At 32.1% G+C, this 17,803-nt stretch overlaps 1 protein-coding gene across 2 annotated transcripts; it reads left to right on the forward strand.

The window, feature by feature from the left end:
* Window positions 1-2,366: 2,366 nt before the first annotated feature.
* Window positions 2,367-15,701, forward strand: LOC141623607 (inner membrane protein PPF-1, chloroplastic-like). 2 transcript variants are annotated; one of them, XM_074439712.1, is made up of 11 exons: window positions 2,367-2,895; window positions 3,235-3,345; window positions 9,125-9,199; window positions 11,998-12,058; window positions 12,213-12,286; window positions 12,389-12,493; window positions 12,675-12,782; window positions 13,356-13,459; window positions 13,548-13,742; window positions 14,433-14,742; window positions 15,264-15,701. In XM_074439712.1, the coding sequence occupies exons 1-11, from the start codon at window positions 2,548-2,550 to the stop codon at window positions 15,327-15,329; spliced, it is 1,557 nt and encodes a 518-aa protein (XP_074295813.1). In that variant the 5' UTR covers window positions 2,367-2,547; the 3' UTR covers window positions 15,330-15,701. The 2 variants fall into 2 exon arrangements, with proteins under 2 accessions (XP_074295813.1, XP_074295814.1); XM_074439713.1 differs by having other exon boundaries at window positions 2,430-2,895; window positions 14,433-14,737.
* Window positions 15,702-17,803: the final 2,102 nt, after the last annotated feature.

Below are 17,803 nucleotides of genomic sequence, written 5' to 3' on the forward strand. Positions count from 1 at the left end.
CAATAGAAACCGAGCTAAAATGAGGGGTGAAAGTATATATAAAATGAACATATCAGTTTTTTCCTCCTTCAATTTTTAATGGATGAATGTTTAGTTCGGTTACATGGAACAAATGAATATCTACATTACTGAAGGTAAATGTAAATGTATTGCTTCATTTTCCACCCATTTCCATCCTCCATCCATCTACTCGGTCGATTTGGCTAAAACATCACCACCATCATCGTTGCTTATTTCCCTTTTTTATTGCTGGTACAAAAAAATTCTATTGTTCGGAAAATTCTGTGTGTTCACTTTCTAAAATTATAGTTAAAATTGTTATTTCTTAATGAATTTATTAAATTTATACGATTCAATATTATTGGAGAAGTAGAAATATATATACTGCATATGTCGACTGCATAATTGGCTAGCAGAGAGATTGATATATATACTGCTTATGTCGACGGCAAATATCAATGACAACATTTACAAAATATTTACACACTCTTTCTCAAAACATTATCCTTTTTTGTTTAAGAAATTATAATAAAATAAATGTTTGTGTTTCCTTCCTAAATGAATAAGTAGAAATATATACTCATATTGATTATGTCGACTGCATAATTGGCTAGCAGGGAAATTGGTATCTTAGACGATGGTTTAGGAATTCGGAAATCAAAATTTAGAGTGGGTAGGGAAGTTATAAGATTGTGCGAAAGTTTACAATTGGTGTGCTACAATACGATTTAGTGTGTCGTTACTTTGTTCGGGTAATTAGAATCTTAATCGTCTTTTCTTTTATCGTTTTTATTAGGATTGATGGTTCATTATTTTGTTTACATTTTACGTAACTTATTATGTCTAGGGTTAAGATGATTAATCTTTAATTTTTTTGCTTTTTAGGTAAAGATATATACTCCTTATTTGAGTAAACCAGATCCTATGCAATCATGGTAACCAAAATTATATGAGCATCCCTTATCACTTTGGAATGCAAACGCAAGTTGTGAAAAAGTTAAAGAGGCTAACATTAACAAATATGGTAAATTGCGTGAGTAATATAGCAAATCGACTAACAATAAGTCTCTCTTAAGAGTCAAGACTGTACTATCTATCTTAAGTTTAAGACCGGTAAGTGTATATAACTTATATACTCCCTCCTATTCATAATAACTCTCCCCTTTCAAAAGGGCACGCAAATTAAGGGGAGGGTTATTTTATTGTAAAGTATTATGGTGGTGTAAGGTAATTGGAGAGAGGGAAGTTATTATTGTGGGGTAAGATGATTAAAATAAGTATTGTTGTGGGGTAAGGAGATTAAAATAAGATAAAGTATGAGTACTGTGGGGTATTGTTGTGGGTGTGAGGTGATTAAAATAAATATACAACTTTACTAAATAAGGAAAGGGGTAGAGTTATATGAATAGATGAAAAAAGGAAAGGAGGAGAGTTATTATGAATAGGAGGGAGTATATAAGAATGCATAGTAAAAACAATATTCGTCTTATAAAATAAGTGGTAAGATACTAAAGCCGCCTTAAGCTTATTAAGATGGATAGTGCCGTCTTAAATGGGAATTTATGGCCGACAAAATTTTTGATAACTTTATCTTCCGATATAATTTTCTCGATGAATAAGCTAAAAAAAAGGAAAAAAAAAAAGAATCAACGAAATTTGTGAGAGCTTAGACTATCAATTTCAAAACGAAAGAAGATAAATTAACCACATTTGAGCAAGTTCATAATTCATAATTCTCCTTACATCTTACTAGGATCTTCAAAATGTGTAGACAAGTAGGGATTTGTGTCATACAGGGTAGCCAGCTTCGATCAAAACTATGAATAGATTGAGATATCATCACACTAACTCGACCATGCACAAACTCTTCAATAGTTACTCATATTAGATAAGCTCACTTTCTTTATAATTTTATATGGCTGATTAAATACCTCATTTTTCGTACATTATCTACTATATAGCCGGATTATGTGTCAAGCATGGGTATGTTGCCTAAATTTACGGGTTTCTGTTGAATTTGAGTCCTTTTAGGTTATGGGTCAAAAGTTACGGGACATGGATCAGCTAAAAGAAAAGCGGGTCGGTATTGCATTTAAATTTGTTTTTTTACCAGTTTAATTTTACATATGTTAAAATTTAGATAAGAAAATTTAACTATTTCTATTAATGCTCGAATATATTTTCTTAAGCTCTTCATGAAATGAACGTGATGTACATCGTGTTTGCTTTTAGGGTATAATAGTTATTAGATGTGTTGGATATGCAAATTGTTATTTGTTTATACTCGATTAAAGGAATATAAGCGAATTTTTAAATTATGACAATTACAATTATAATATAAATATTATTTATAATAATGCAATTTTGAAGATCGTTCCGTGCGGACACGGGTTCAAAAGCTAGTAAAATCTTAAAAATCTCCAAAATCATCTCTTCTTCTGCTTCGTCTTCTTCCTTTAACAGTTCTTCCCCTTTCCACATCACTAGGGTTTATCTCAAACCCCTTTCCATTCTCCATTTCAATTCCCATTTTCTGACAATTCAATCATGTCCACCTTTCTATCTCCTCATCTATCACACCCTCTCCTCTATCCATACCCATACTCATCTCCTACCACCCGAACCCATAAATCCCCCTTCTTTCACCGCTTCTCCAACCCCAAACCCACCAACTCCGCCCCACTCGTCGTCGCCAAGTTCGGGTTATTGAATTCGAGTCAATTACCCGATCCTGAAAGTGTCAAGGAGCTGTTTGGTAGGGCTGAGAGTATTCTATATACTCTTGCCGATGCCGCTGTTAATAACACTGATGTTGTCGACGCTTCCAACACTGTATCCAAACAAAACGGTGATTGGCTTTCTGGAATTACTTCTTCCATGGAATCCATTCTTAAGGTTTTTTTATCCTTATTATTACTTCTTCTTTACGCAATTTTCAATTTACGCTTAATACGGTTACTCCAAATTTACGCTTAATACGGTCACTCCCTCTGTCCCGGTCACTTGTTTACCATTGGTTTTGGCACAAAAGACCAAGGAAAGAGGAGATGACCAATTATTAGATAAGTGGATAAAATTGAGTGTGGACGATCAATTGACTAGACATCCTAAAATGAAATAGGTAAACAAATGATGACCGGGACGGAGGGAGTACAATATTGCACCTAATTTTGTGAGCCATTGAGGTACTGGTGTAATTTGTGGGATTGATATTGAATTTAATCTACTGAATAGGTTTTGAAAGATGGACTGACCTCGGTACATGTGCCGTATTCGTATGGTTTCGCTATCATATTGCTTACTATTCTTGTTAAGGCCGCCACATTTCCTTTGTCTAAGAAGCAGGTTTGTCTTTCTGCTCCTTTTTATGTTTTATATTCATGTTGCTTCGTCTTCCACATAATAGGGTGTGCTTCCATGCTGTAGGAACTAGTGTAACCTTTATTTTATTCGATTCTTATATGGAGAGGAATTATATGTGATCATGGAGTGGTTTGTCTGGGATGGGGTCATTGTTACGAGACGTTACAGGGGTAATGGAGCTGAAAAAAATAAAAAGAAATGATGAATTGATGATAAGGGCCTAATTTTGATGCCAATGATGAAAAGAATACAAAAAATAATGGAGTCGTCATTGTTCCGATGTTACAAGGCAAGAGCTTAGACTTCTCTATTTGATGCCAATGTGGAGCTTAGGGTTTGAATTGAGATATAGTGCAATCTTCGAGAGGGAAAGAGAAAACTATAAGAGGGTTATTTGGGAAGATATGTCGTTGAGTAACATATTTTGGGTTTAAGAGGCGAGGAAAAATAAAAAAATTTGGTGGACGTCTGGACGATTAAATAAAAAAGGTGTCTTGCTAAAAGGTGGTACCATGGTAAGCCAAGTCATCAACACAGTTCCGACGAGAAAAGCATAAGAGATGATTTCACATTGCTGCTTTCACGGGGTTGGAATGGTTGAGATGGATCAATAGATCTGAAATTCAGTGCATGGGTGGAGGTGGACCAGGAGGTGCTCAATTTCAGAGTACAACATTTTAAAGTACTGCTGTTCGGTGTATTTTAAGGTAGCCATTAAGTTGCATAACACCCAATAAAAGCATGCTGATGTTTCAGCCGTATCAAGTGAGATTTTGAAAAAAAATTAGGCAATACTTTGATATAACACCATTTAATCTATGCTAGTTATTTTCTGATAGAAACTAGTATGGGTGCCCGGCTTCGCCCGGGCTACCTCTATTTAGCATTAAAATATATTTTCAATTAACTAAAACTACTTTAAAGTTGCATAACTCATAAATTTATCATTAATATATTTTTCTATGATACGGAATATATCTTAAAATTACAATGAAATAAATTATGAGACAAATTCACTACTCCCGCTATTAATATTTTACTTAAATCGATTACTTAGCTAATTTTTCATATATACTTCCTTTTGTTCTTAGAATTGTTAACTTTTATTACATTGTTATTATTACTTTTACTATCATTACTCCCGTCGTAATTATTGTTACTTTCACTACTTAGTACATTAATATTGATAACTAGTTTTTATACCCGTGCAATGCACGGGTTAGAATTAGATTTCTCACGTCTGTATTTATCAATTATTTTTCTTTATAACTAATATAGATATTTTCCAATATTACAGAAAAATTAGTGTTAATCTAATAATGACGGCTTTGTAGGTAATATTCAAAATTTAGTCGTATGCGGTTGTACTTTGTAGAACTTATAACCTTTTTATACCCAACGTTTTAGGAATTGTATAGTCCATATATCATATTGGAAAATTATATTTTAAGCCTATCATTTATTGATGAGACCGTATTTCTCTATATAAATTAGATATATTAGAGAATAAACAAATTCATTCGAATAAGAATGATAATTGTAAGATTAACTAATTTTAAATAGATGTACTAATTAATAAATTACCATGAGGTGCACTAATTAATAAATTACCATGAAGTGCACTTTATAGACTTGGACCAATTTTGTGAGTGACTTAGCGAAAGAAAAAATGAGTTTTTTTATTTATCTAGCCATTTTCCTACTTAAGAATTATATAAATATATATTGACAATAATTACGATGCAAAATAATTATATATTATTAGGTATAGAGCTATTATTTATATTACCAAATTTATTTATTATATCGAGGTTATACTTCAGTTGATTAGTCCAATCTTCAAAGTAAATTTATGCTCATATATAATTTGTACTTGATTTACACATTTTTTATGAAAATAATTTTTTCCATAGTATCAATTGTCGGAAGTTTTAGTTATATTGAATATGCTAACATTTGTCGCTAAAACATAAACTAAACATAAATGTACAACTAAATATCTTGACAAATCATTATACAAACAAAAAAACACTATAGGTAAATGTAATCATAGTCGCTATTACATAAACAATTATATGAATTTATAGCCAAAAATAAAGTTAGCGTAAAAAATGGTTGATATGCACGATTAATCAATTATATTATTAATATCAAAAGTCAAGTCTTATATGTAGTTCCGTTTGTTATTTATACCACGATCATTGAACATGATTTTGCTTTCCAAATGTCATTTGAAAATGAAATCATAAACGAAATTAATAGAGATTCAATTTTTAAAAATATTGTGTACAATTCAAAAAAATCATATTCATATGAGGAAAAAGGTTTAATAGAAATTATTATGTACCGAAAAAAACTATTATTTACCAATATTATCTTCCATCTTGCTCAGGAGTAAAAACCCCTTCTCGTTCTAAATTTGTGTAGTTCCTCCATTAGTAATTCACCTGCCAAATAATTTATATTTAAGTCAATAACCTTTCTAAATCATTTTTCTGAAATATCCGTAAAAAAAAAATCTACCCTAATAAACTACCAAAGATGAAAATTTGCAACGAAATCAAATAAATAGGAGTATTAGAAAATAAAATTAGTGACCACTTTTGTATATGTGAATATTATTACCATTTAACACTATTTATACATAATTTTTTTCACTTATGATTAAGGAGTAAATTAGTTTCTTTTGGAATTCCTTAATAGTTTTAATGTTGAAGATAAAATATTGGAATATTAAAAGTTACAATTTACGGGGATAAATTCTAAATATTACTATTGAGAGAAAAAAAGGTCAAAAGTATGCTAGAACCTATTAAATTCACCAATTAACTTCCCCCCTTTAATATCCCCTTTAATATTTTTTAGATGACTTGTAAAATATAATAATAAATTTTTATTTTTTATTTTTTAGCTAGATATTTTGTAAATAATTTATCTTGGCACGTGGCGATTAAAAATCACTAAGTTAGCCTTTTAATTATATTTTATATGTATACTATTTACACAATATATTTTTCCACTTATGATTAAGGAATAAATTAGTTATTTATAATATTCATAAGAACTTTAATGTCGAAAATAAGATATTGGATAAATTCTAAAAATTATTATTGAGAGAAAAAGTGTATTAGAAGCTATTAACTTCGTCTGTTAATCTTCCCCTTTAATATTTTTGTAGATAACTTGTGAGATATAATAATATGTTTTTATTTTTTAGATAAATACTTTATGAGTAGCCTATCTTGGCATGTGATGCCAAAAAAATGCTTAAGTTAGTCTTTAAATTATATTGTATATATAGATGTATATAATAATTTAATGAAATTGAAGAAGTTTATAACAAAAAAAATTGCATTTATGAACGTTGAAAAATTAGAGTGATGTGATTTTTATTTGTAATTCAACATATTATAATAATAAACACTGGAATTTTAAATTTAGTATGTATTTTGATTTGTTAACTGTTTAATTTTTAAAAAAATTAAAAGATCGAACTTTATTCTTTATCATGCTATTTAAAAGTACACATTTAATGTTTGTAAATTTTTTAATTTTTTGTTTTTTCTTTTCTAAATTATGGTGATGAAGTGACTTGCTAGAATTGTGTCAAAAGTGAATTTGTGTAGTTTGGTGGTTTTGGATTGTCTTTTTATATTATTTATAGATTAAATAAATAATTTAAATGTATAGAAAGTAAATTGATTCCTAATCCTATGTGGAATTAAATTAATTGCTAGTGACATGTGGAATAAAATTAATTGCTTTTGCCTAGCCTTTTAATTATATAGTATAGATTTCACTACTCCCGTTGTTACTTCTGTTACTTTCACTACTCCCGCTCGCTGCTAATATTGTTACTTTGACTATTCAAATGAGTGATTACTATCATATTACTATATCCAATGTTACTACAATTCTTTTCACTACTAACATAATTATTTTTACTCTTTAAGTATCCAATGAGTGATTTACATATATGCATTAACTATATTACATATATGCATTAAACTAATTAAGTCGAAATAATTATGGAATATTATATTTTTTGGAAATCTAGCTTGATTTATTTACTTTTTAATAGTTTCCAAAATATAATATACTTATATCATATTTATTTATGTTAAAATAATTAACATCTTTATACTAATTAATACCATAAGTGGGACATGTTTATTTTAAGGAAAATCACCATATTCCGGTGTTCTCTAAATTTATATTTCAACCAAAACTATATAATATTTACATTGAAGTCCCTTGTTCAGGTCCATCGCACAGTGCTATTGATTTAAAACTATATAGTATAATTAATTTGTATAGATTTATTTAATTACATTGAAATCCCTTGGTTTCTGGAATTAATATATAGTATTGATTGATTGATGATATAGAATGTTGTAAAGCAAGTGTAAATTTCATATGGGGAAAGGTAGACTAGTGACCACAACATAGGGAAATCTACCCAAACTTCTAAATCTTGAGAAACAGTAATTAATAAGAGCATTCGGCAAACACTTTTGAAATTGTAGTTGAGGACCTGTGATGTGAGTACGCTACATACTTACACGACCCAAAGTGGCAACTGACCTCCTTAACTTTATCACGTGGTGAAATCAAGCCTCTCAAATTTGATATATAGTAATTGACTTCCTTAAATTTTGACCAAATGGGAAATCAAACTTATCATTTTATTTTTCAACCAATCTCCACATAATATTATTTTATGTTTCTGCATACCATTTCTTATACACACATAAAATATTCTTACGACTTTGCAGATTTTTACACAGTTTATTTAAAATTTAAGGATATTTTCTTGAATTTTACCAAAATTTGCACGATCTATTACATGTCAAAATAGCTGCATCTCTAAGAAATTTACTTCCAATTTAAAATGAAAAATGGTAAAGTTGAAAAGAAAACCTTATTTATAAGTATAATGAACTTTTTGAGAGAAATAAAATGATTTTGCTAGTGAAACTCTGGTCGAGAAACAAAAATTGGTTGGATTTTACTTCTAGTCATAGTTAAGGAGGTAATCGCTACAAATAAAACTTAATGGACTTAGCTTCACAATTAAACACAGTTAAGGGGTTCAATTACCACTTTTATTTTGACATCCAATATGGAGATTTTGTTTGGAACCGTTACTACAACTGCGACTGACACCGTATTTCTGTGCCATAGTTTCTACTTATTAACTCCCTGTATCACTATCTGACAAAAGCAACGGGGATCCAAACTGAAGTAGAAACAGGGTACATTTGCATAGCTGAATAGTACTATGGTTCACTTCTTAATAAAATGATACCTAGGGGACTGGGAGTATTTAAATCTCTGGTTAACGACAGAACTATTGTACTCCCTCCCTTCAAATCCAAACACTACGGACCCGCCTTTTCTTTTGAGAGGGATTTTGAATTTATGGGGCGTTTGTATTTGAAGTGAGGGAGCACTTCTCTCTGGGCCTCAACTGGGATTTTTCCAAGGTTGATTCACCCAAGGCTAGTGAGACACCCTCAGCAGTGGGAGTCAGGACTCAGGAGGGAGGGGGAGAAGGATGAATCTGGTTCCTGTGCCTTCTGTAGTGAGGACTTCAACCTGTGTCTTTAAGGCCAAGTATGAAGCTACTGTTATTTTCATGTCAATAATTGGAGGCTGTTCTGATAATTATTTCCGTTTGTATGGCTGCATATTGGAGAGTTAAACTTTGAAAGTTTGAAGTGCTACATGTTAATATAAGAGGGCATCTATGTTTGTATAGGTTGAATCTGCTATGGCTATGCGATCTCTGCAGCCTCAAATAAAGGCTATACAGAAGCGCTATGCTGGAGATCAGGTAATGTTGTGTCATATCGTAATCCCTTGACATCTTCCTGTAGTGTTAGCTGACATTGTTCTTTTATCTTTCACCTGTCTTATGTTCTTTATTCCGGTGTAAGAGTTATGAGGTAAAGGTTTTGTCTTGGTTTTTTTATTTGTTATGGGCCTTTCACCTTTTCTCATGGGAGAGTCATGAGGATACAAGTATGTGTATCATTTGATTTGTTATGGACCTTTCATTTGGTACTGATGACTGACTCTTAAAACTTCCGGTGTTTGTGGCTACATGTTTTTGCTATAATTACATGAAAGAATATTGACGATTCCATTTTTTTTTTTTTTTTTTTTGAAAACTTTACAATTTATTGACGGCAAGTTCAGGTGTATAGATTATTTGTATAGATTATTTCAATTAGGTTTGTGTCCCGTGAATCAGATTCACGGGTTTATCTGTTTTAGTTTTGTTATTTTTATCGTATTGTTTATATTTGTCTGAGCAATTAGTTGATCCATTTAAAAAATAGTCTTGAAATACATAAAAGTTAGTTGGTTAATGCCTTATTTCTTTGACAATTTTGGTTTGTATTTTAGTTGTTATTTTGATTAATATACTAAAAACATATTGTTTTAAAAAAGTTATCTTTCAATGAGTCCAGTAATTCATGACACCATGTAAAAAAAAATAAATGCTTAAAGGTTGCTTTTTGATTAGATTGTATAGATTTTGTACTAAATTTTCTATGTAAAAGTTTGAACGTCGCTTTGTCTTCCGGCAAATAAAGTTAGTAAGTAAAGACGAAATGGCAAATTAATGCATAAGGTTGAATTATTTCTCTTTTTTTTTCCTTCATTTTTTGAGAATAATAAATCTCACAATGTAAGGAGCTTAAAACATATAGAATTATAAGGTTTTTTTTATCTTCTCAATATTTTAATTGTCATAAATCATATAGTAGCATAGTTATGAACTTTAATAACTGATAGTCTTACTATATCATCTATACCAATTTGTCAAAAATTCTAAATTTTATATTTTTGCATAAATGATAAAATGAGTTAAATAATAGCCTACTACAAATCTCATTGCAATTTCTTATGTGTTATAAGACATATGCATTAGATAATATGACATGTACGCATAAATATTAGATAATAATTTACATTTAGCTATTATCTATGTCAATAGAATTTTTTTGTCCAACTTCTTAATAAGATTGAAATCCTCGCAACTCCAACTTCATTCTACGAGAGCTATTTTTCAAAGGAAAAATGATGAATAAAAAAGAAACACATACCCAAATAAAACATACATTTGAAAGTTTCTGAAATACTAAATTTTATTTATGAACCTAAAAACAATTAGTCATTCACATTCATAATAGTCTTCTTTCTCCAATGAACTATCCCTAAAAAAAATCCACTGAGTGATTAATAAAAAGCAAAATGGTGGAATTTGATTGATGTAATATTAACCTTATCGTTATTAATTTAAGTTTTCCCTTAAATAATGTAAGAAATAGGGCATTGAATCATAAAGATGTAAGTATATTTACCTATGAACAACACAACTCCACAAATCTTGATAGCCCCTAAATGAGAACAAAACAACATATATGTGAAGGTTAAAAATGTGAAGATTATTTCATAACCAATGGAACTTGAAAATAAATAAATAAATTATTAATTTAAAACCTTAGTACACTTACCCTGATGTTGATACAATGATAACAAAGATTATTGAAACATATATATAATTGTTTTAGCGATGGGGGTGAAAAAATATTCACTTGAATTTCGGCTCACAAATGTTGCCTTCCATCAAACATTTATAGCCAAATTAGGATGCGTTTTATGACTTTTGTTTTTTTATTATTACCAAATTTAATATATACATAAATATGTATAAATGTTTTAGGACTTTTGAGCATTCATTTTCATTATGAGCAAATTTAATATAGACATAAATATAGAAAAATGAGAAATGAAATATAAAAGATTTACTTTTTTTTTTTTACAAAATCCACATTACATGAGAATTGTTTAGGAAGTTATCTTACGAACTAAAAAATGGTAGATATTTTGTCTTCCCTTTTATTTATAATAAATCATATTTATAGATTTACATATGTATTCAATTTAATGAAATTGAGCAAGTTTATTGCAATAATATTTAAGAAGGAGTTGCACATATAAATAATTTAAAATTAGAGTGATGTAATTTTTTATTTTTCGTTTAGCCAATTGTAGGTTTAAAAATTAAAATGTCAATGTTTAATGTTAAGTATGTTATTATTTGCCCTTAATATTTACAAATTCTTTATTATTTCATAAACGGCGTAAAATTAGAATTATGTGATATTTATTTGTTACTTAAAATATTCTAAGAATAAACGTAGAAATTTAAAATTTAGTATGAATTTTGATTTTTAATTGTTTTTTAATTTATCTAGAAATTAAAAAGGCCAAAATTTAATGTTTGTTATGCTAATTTATTTTTTATGTAAATATTTTTTAATTTGTGTATGATTTTAAATGGATCATTATACGAACATGAATTACCCTCTTAATTAAACACGTCATACTACATGGAGGATTGGTGACGTAGAATTTTGGTAATGCAAGGTGGCATTTAGTAATGCGAGGTGGTATTGTCTACGTGGCTTTTAAGGTTTACCCTTTTAATAATATTTATAGATGTGATATTTCTCCTTCTCTTGTAATGAATAGAATCTGCTTCATGGTTAGTGGAGTACCATTAGAGGTAGCTTATGAGTTCCGTAACTAATATTGCTGCCTTTTGCGGTGTACCTACAGGAAAGAATTCAACTTGAAACTGCTCGGTTGTATAAACTTGCTGGAATAAATCCACTGGCTGGTAATGTTTGATCCCTTAATCTTCTACCCTATTTGCCCTTTCTATTAATTCTGGTTAACCATTAGTGTTACAATCTCTCATAAACAATTTTTTTCTTAGTTAAGTTTTAAATATTCAAATATTTGATATGTTCGTATGTTTACTTTCTGTTTAGGATGCCTGCCAACACTAGCAACGATACCAGTCTGGATTGGTCTTTATAGAGCGTTATCTAATGTTGCTAATGAGGTATTACAGCGTAAAGCCTAGTGAGATTCCAAAGTGCTTTTATTGCTATACAACTGCTTCATGTTATCCTGAACCATGCAATTTTTTTTTATTCTCGTGAAGGGACTTCTTACAGAAGGTTTCTTTTGGATACCTTCCCTTGCTGGTCCAACTACTGTTGCTTCTCGTGCAAGCGGAAGTGGCATTTCTTGGCTGTTCCCTTTTGTGGTATGTGCTTTGTATACCCTTATGTTAAATTTAAGTAATGTTGTGCCCATTAGTTGATTTACGTTGAGTGTTTTTGCGTACCTTTATTTGGTTAAAAGTTGAGACTGAACAACTGACCATCATTGTCTATGAGTTGTTTTCTCTCATAAATACCATTGGTTTGTACTTCATGTTTGTGCAGGATGGTCATCCCCCACTTGGATGGTCAGATACTGCAGCTTATCTTGTTTTGCCAGTGTTGTTGATTGTCTCACAGTACATTTCAATCCAAATCATGCAATCATCCCAGGTTGGTCCACACTTCGCTAGTTCCATTTTTATTTATCCCTTAGAATTGTTATAATCTAGTGCCTTTTAATTTTTTACGGAGTGTCTTGAATACCCCGAAAACCGACAGGAAAATAACCCGCTGTTCTCGACCCGTGGCATGTAAATAACGGGTCAAAACCCGACCCGTTGGGTCATGATAACCTATATTCCCCACATTTGTTAAAAGGTGTTACACGACTCTTATTTTAACCCAAAACCGACCCATACAAACCCGTAGTATCGAACCTTAAAATACACTTGACTCGTATTCTACCCGAACCAGAAATAAAAGGACATGTAACTCGCCCGCCTGACCAATTTGACATGTCTATGTCTGGAGGATTCGAGTCTCTTGTTGGTTTATATATGAGTAAACTAGCCATTCTGTTGCTTTTAGGCCATGCACTTTATTGTTTCCTGGTACGAAGTGTGCATGTTTTTTTCTTTTTCTTTTCGAAGTTCATCCCATTATGCCCGCCCTTGTGTTAAGCAATCATGCTGTAGAATTTATAATCCGCTCGTGTTATAGTCGTTTATACTTGGTGTTTTTCAGCCAGATGATCCAAATCTGAAGAGCTCACAAGCGATTACCAAGTTCCTTCCGCTGATGATTGGTTATTTTTCCCTCTCTGTACCTTCTGGTTTAAGCCTTTACTGGTTCGTGTCTTCTTCACCTTTTATTTTGACTGAGAGACATTACTGTAAGGACATTATCCTGCAACTATTCTTTGTATATATTTTGCAGGTTTACTAATAATATTTTGAGTACCCTTCAGCAAGTTTGGCTTCAGAAGATGAGTGGTGCTAAGAATCCTGTAGGACAGATTAGTGGTGATCTTTTGAAGGAAGAGCAACCACAACCTGCAAAAACTGTGTATGAAGCAAAATCAATCCAAGCAGAAGTAGATATACCTTCCACAGGGCCACGTCCAGGAGATAGGTGATTATCTGTTTCTTTTGTCTTTATCTATGTTATTTGGACTTGGGTATGGTTTTGGGCACGGGAATATATCCAAGTGTTGGACTCTGCATGACTTACCTTTTCAGATACGGGAACTGTCTGAAAATGAAGATATGGGTGAGGGTAGACCTGGTAAACCGACCCAAATAACCAACCAACACCCGAACTAAGGACCCGTAACCTGAATTCACCAGAACCTACATGACCAACCTCAATGTTTATTGTTGCAAACTGATCATTATTCCTAAAGAACTTGGTAATAATAAGACTCGAATATAACCTGAACCCGAATCCTTGCAAACCCAAAACTGATCCGGCCCAAACCCAGCTCGATTGACCTGTTTGCTAGGTCTAGTTGTTGGACATGTCCGAAAAAATTATCTTTGAATTTGATTTTTTTTTGAGTTTTTAAAATGAAATAAATAGCTGTTTGAGAATAATTGAATCTTCAACTAAATGCACCACAGTCTCTTGCTTTAATTGTACATGCAGGTGTACCTTTTTGTCCCTTCTAGTAGAAGTCTGGAATTTCTAGGGCCGACTACAGACTCCGTACTGATATCCTTGAGTGCTGTGTGAATTATGGTGTAACCCCCCATTAGTGAAGAATTGAAGAAACATAGATCTTTTGTGTTGGAATTACCTTTTTTTACTTCTTTATTTTTACAGGTTTAAGAAACTAAAAGAAGAAGAAGCTCGAAGAAAACGCCAAAGTGAAGAAGAGAACATGAAAACGGAAGTGAAACAGGACAACTTAGTTGGACCAACAAATGGAAGTGTGTCAGAATTGGTTAACGGTAGGAACACAGATCAGTCGACGACCTCTGTTTCTGCTACCTCTAATAGTGGAGTTGCTGCTAATGGTGAAGTAAATGGTTTACCTTCAAAGAATCAACTTGACGTATCTGATCAAACAAATGCAAATGGTAGACCAAAAAGTGACATCATTGATGGTGATGCTAAGGAGAATCTCGGTAAGGTTAGTCGAATTTCTCTGGTACTCTTGGCGTGGATTGCTTATTTATTGAGTAATGTTGTACGGGTCATATAGTATTCTTGGAAAAAAAAAATCTCGGCCATCCTCTGTTTTTACGTCATTTCATAAAATTGAGCCACTTTATGTATATGATACATTGAGTGAGTCTTGTATGAGATGGTGTCACTTCTAGGCGAACATGTCGTCCTCTTGTTTGCCTCTGTGGTAACTTTGGCTGTCTGATTTTGTCGTGAAGCCATTTTTGCTTCTCTCTCCTTGTAAGTTAGCCCCTTTTTATTCGCTTAGATGCTCCTCTCTATCCTTCAATCGATTGAGCCTGTCCTCTTTTTTTATTCTCCTCTAACCCTGGAAAAAGAATCTCGTTCTTTTCACAACATGTGCGACAAACCTAAATCCGTGTGTATTTCTCATCTAGTTATAGGATTAAAGGGCCGGTTTCAGATAAGTTTTTGTGCCCCTTGATAATGGAACTGTAGTTTCAAGAATGTATGTTCTAATTACAGGAAGCGGTTGAAGCTTACAATAGAGTGGGTTCTGCGGACCAAAGTTCTGGAGAGGAGGCATCTTAGATAGTGATAGATAGAAGCTGCTGCTCCAAATAGTACTCCAATCAGAGTTGAAGTTAATGGCGCTAGAGCAGAGCGAGTTGATGCTGTTTGTTCAGAGTAAGATACTCAGATTATGAGACAATGACATTTTGAAGTCCGTATACTGGATGATTTTGGATATAGTGTTGGCTATCTTAAACGGCAGGAAAACAACCCAACGGCCAGTTTATCTACGAAGGTATCATCCTACTACTAATACTTCCTATTCCTGATTTTTATCCTTGTATCTAGGCTGTAATATTAGTTTCTGATAATTTAAAGGATTGTAAATCATGCCCAACACAAATCTGTAAATGATGTTCAAATTATTGGGTAAAAAAGACATTACAAGCAGATCTGTCATTTGGTCCTTTATTTGATTACCCAATGTAACTTATAGAGTTGATCGTTAGTAGTTGTGCCCTAATCTTGCTCACTGTCCAAAAAATTATCTGATGCCTACCAAAATAGTGGTCATATCAACTTCTAAAATATTTTCAAAGCTTCGATGTGGTATTGCGTGCCAGTACCGCGCAAGTATATAACCCATGATTCACTTAGGGCTGGGTGTTTACAAGCTGTGTTTTTGTGGGGACGGTGAATGCAGCTTAGACGACGAGGATCATACAGAATTCTACACAAGTTTAAGGCGAAAAACAGATCTAGAAGCTTTCAGAATGCTATGACCAAAAGTTGCAGCAAAAAATGTTAAAACAGGAGTTTGGGCGTGTTTTCGAGTTTTCCTTGTGTAGGATTAAGGGATACGAAAATGAACATAATATAATGATGGTAAGGTTTTGATAAATGTTCGAATGCTCTTGAGAACAGATAGCAAAATATTTTCCTTCAAGCGAACCTCGTTTTTTCTCAATTGGTCAATAGCCATTCCACCCAGACCTGACAATCTGGGGGTCGATCGAATTGGTTTTGGGTCGGTAAGTTCGAGTCGGGTCAATTTTGGATTTGCTAGGGTTTAGGTCATGTCTGGTCATTTTGGGTTCCGATTTTTTGAGTCAGCAATTATCAAGTTATTTATGGATAATAATCAGTGTGCAACAATAAACATTTTGGCCGGGTTATACTGGGTCAGATCAATTTGGGTTCAAGTCAAGCTCGGGTCTTGGGTTTGGGTGTCAGGTCAGTTTATACGGGTTAGGGTATTTCTCATACGGAGTAGTATTCAAGATCAAAACATATCTGGAAAAAGAAAAATTACAAAGAACTTCCATCTTTTGTGTGATACAATTTTCGAAGTTTTAATGTCGCGATGAAATATAGTAAAGTAAAGATAAGTAAGATGTTAAGCTATCATGAAAGTTAACTCGACAAATCCACAAAATATCTCCGATCCTTGACAATATCGGCAAGATATCTCAATTACTCACCCTAATTAGAGTTATAATCCTTCCCCACAATATGACCAAATTTATTCAAATTATCAGAAAAGTTATCCAAGATTTTTATCACAAATGCTGTCAAATAACCCAAGCGCGTTCAACTTTAACTTATCTTAAAATTCTATGTGTGATGGTGGATAATGTGGTTGCTACAGAACCAATAGGTTCAAGTAGTTCAAAAGATAACTCAATCATAAAACCACCATCAAGATAGACAATTAAAAAAGATGAACCTCTCATTTCATCTTTATGATACATTCAACTGATAATGTGTTTGGAAACAATCAAAAGAAAGATGCACTTTGGGTTAAAGTCAAATTGTTATTTGATTTAGCATGTGTAGTCATTTCATGTTCCCCTAATAGTGATACATGTCATGTCTACATATAGATATATACTTATTCTCTTCGTTCTATTATTCATCACAATCCTCTTCCATCTTTTCCCTTAAAATGGATTCTTTATTTGAATCTCATCATCTTCATCTCCTAGTCATGACGATAATGAAAATAAATTAATAGAGAAGCTATTAACACAATTCTATCTCAAATACCTCAAATTATCAATCGTCGAAGGCATACTCATCAATGAAGGGAGTAGGGACATTGAGAGGAATTGTGAAAATGGTCACAAGAACCTGTACAATGACTATGTCTCAAGTCATACCACAAGGCAATGATAGCGTACATGGCGTGTATCTCAAGTCCATCATCAAGAGCGAGATGATGATTCAAAGCAATAGTTTTTTTTTGTTTTGATAAGGTAAAGAAACTAGGTCAATCGAAATCAACCTATAACATCCTCGCGGATGTGAGAGATAAGTGAAAGTAGAAAACTTTCAATATACCATCGAAATCGTAAAGCGCCAAATTAGAGGGTCAAAGCAATAGGTATTGTGGCACCTTTCCTTGTTAGAAATTTCCAAAACGTACTTGCAATGAGACAAAAAAATGCTTGACGTATTTTGTGAAACCTTAATACCAATAAAATATATATGACAATGTAAGTAGGACTTGAATATGATAATTTCATCACCAACATTACTAGTCAAGGACTTAT

This window comes from Silene latifolia, chromosome X (genome assembly GCF_048544455.1).
Source record: "Silene latifolia isolate original U9 population chromosome X, ASM4854445v1, whole genome shotgun sequence".
Classification (NCBI taxonomy): domain Eukaryota; kingdom Viridiplantae; phylum Streptophyta; class Magnoliopsida; order Caryophyllales; family Caryophyllaceae; genus Silene; species Silene latifolia.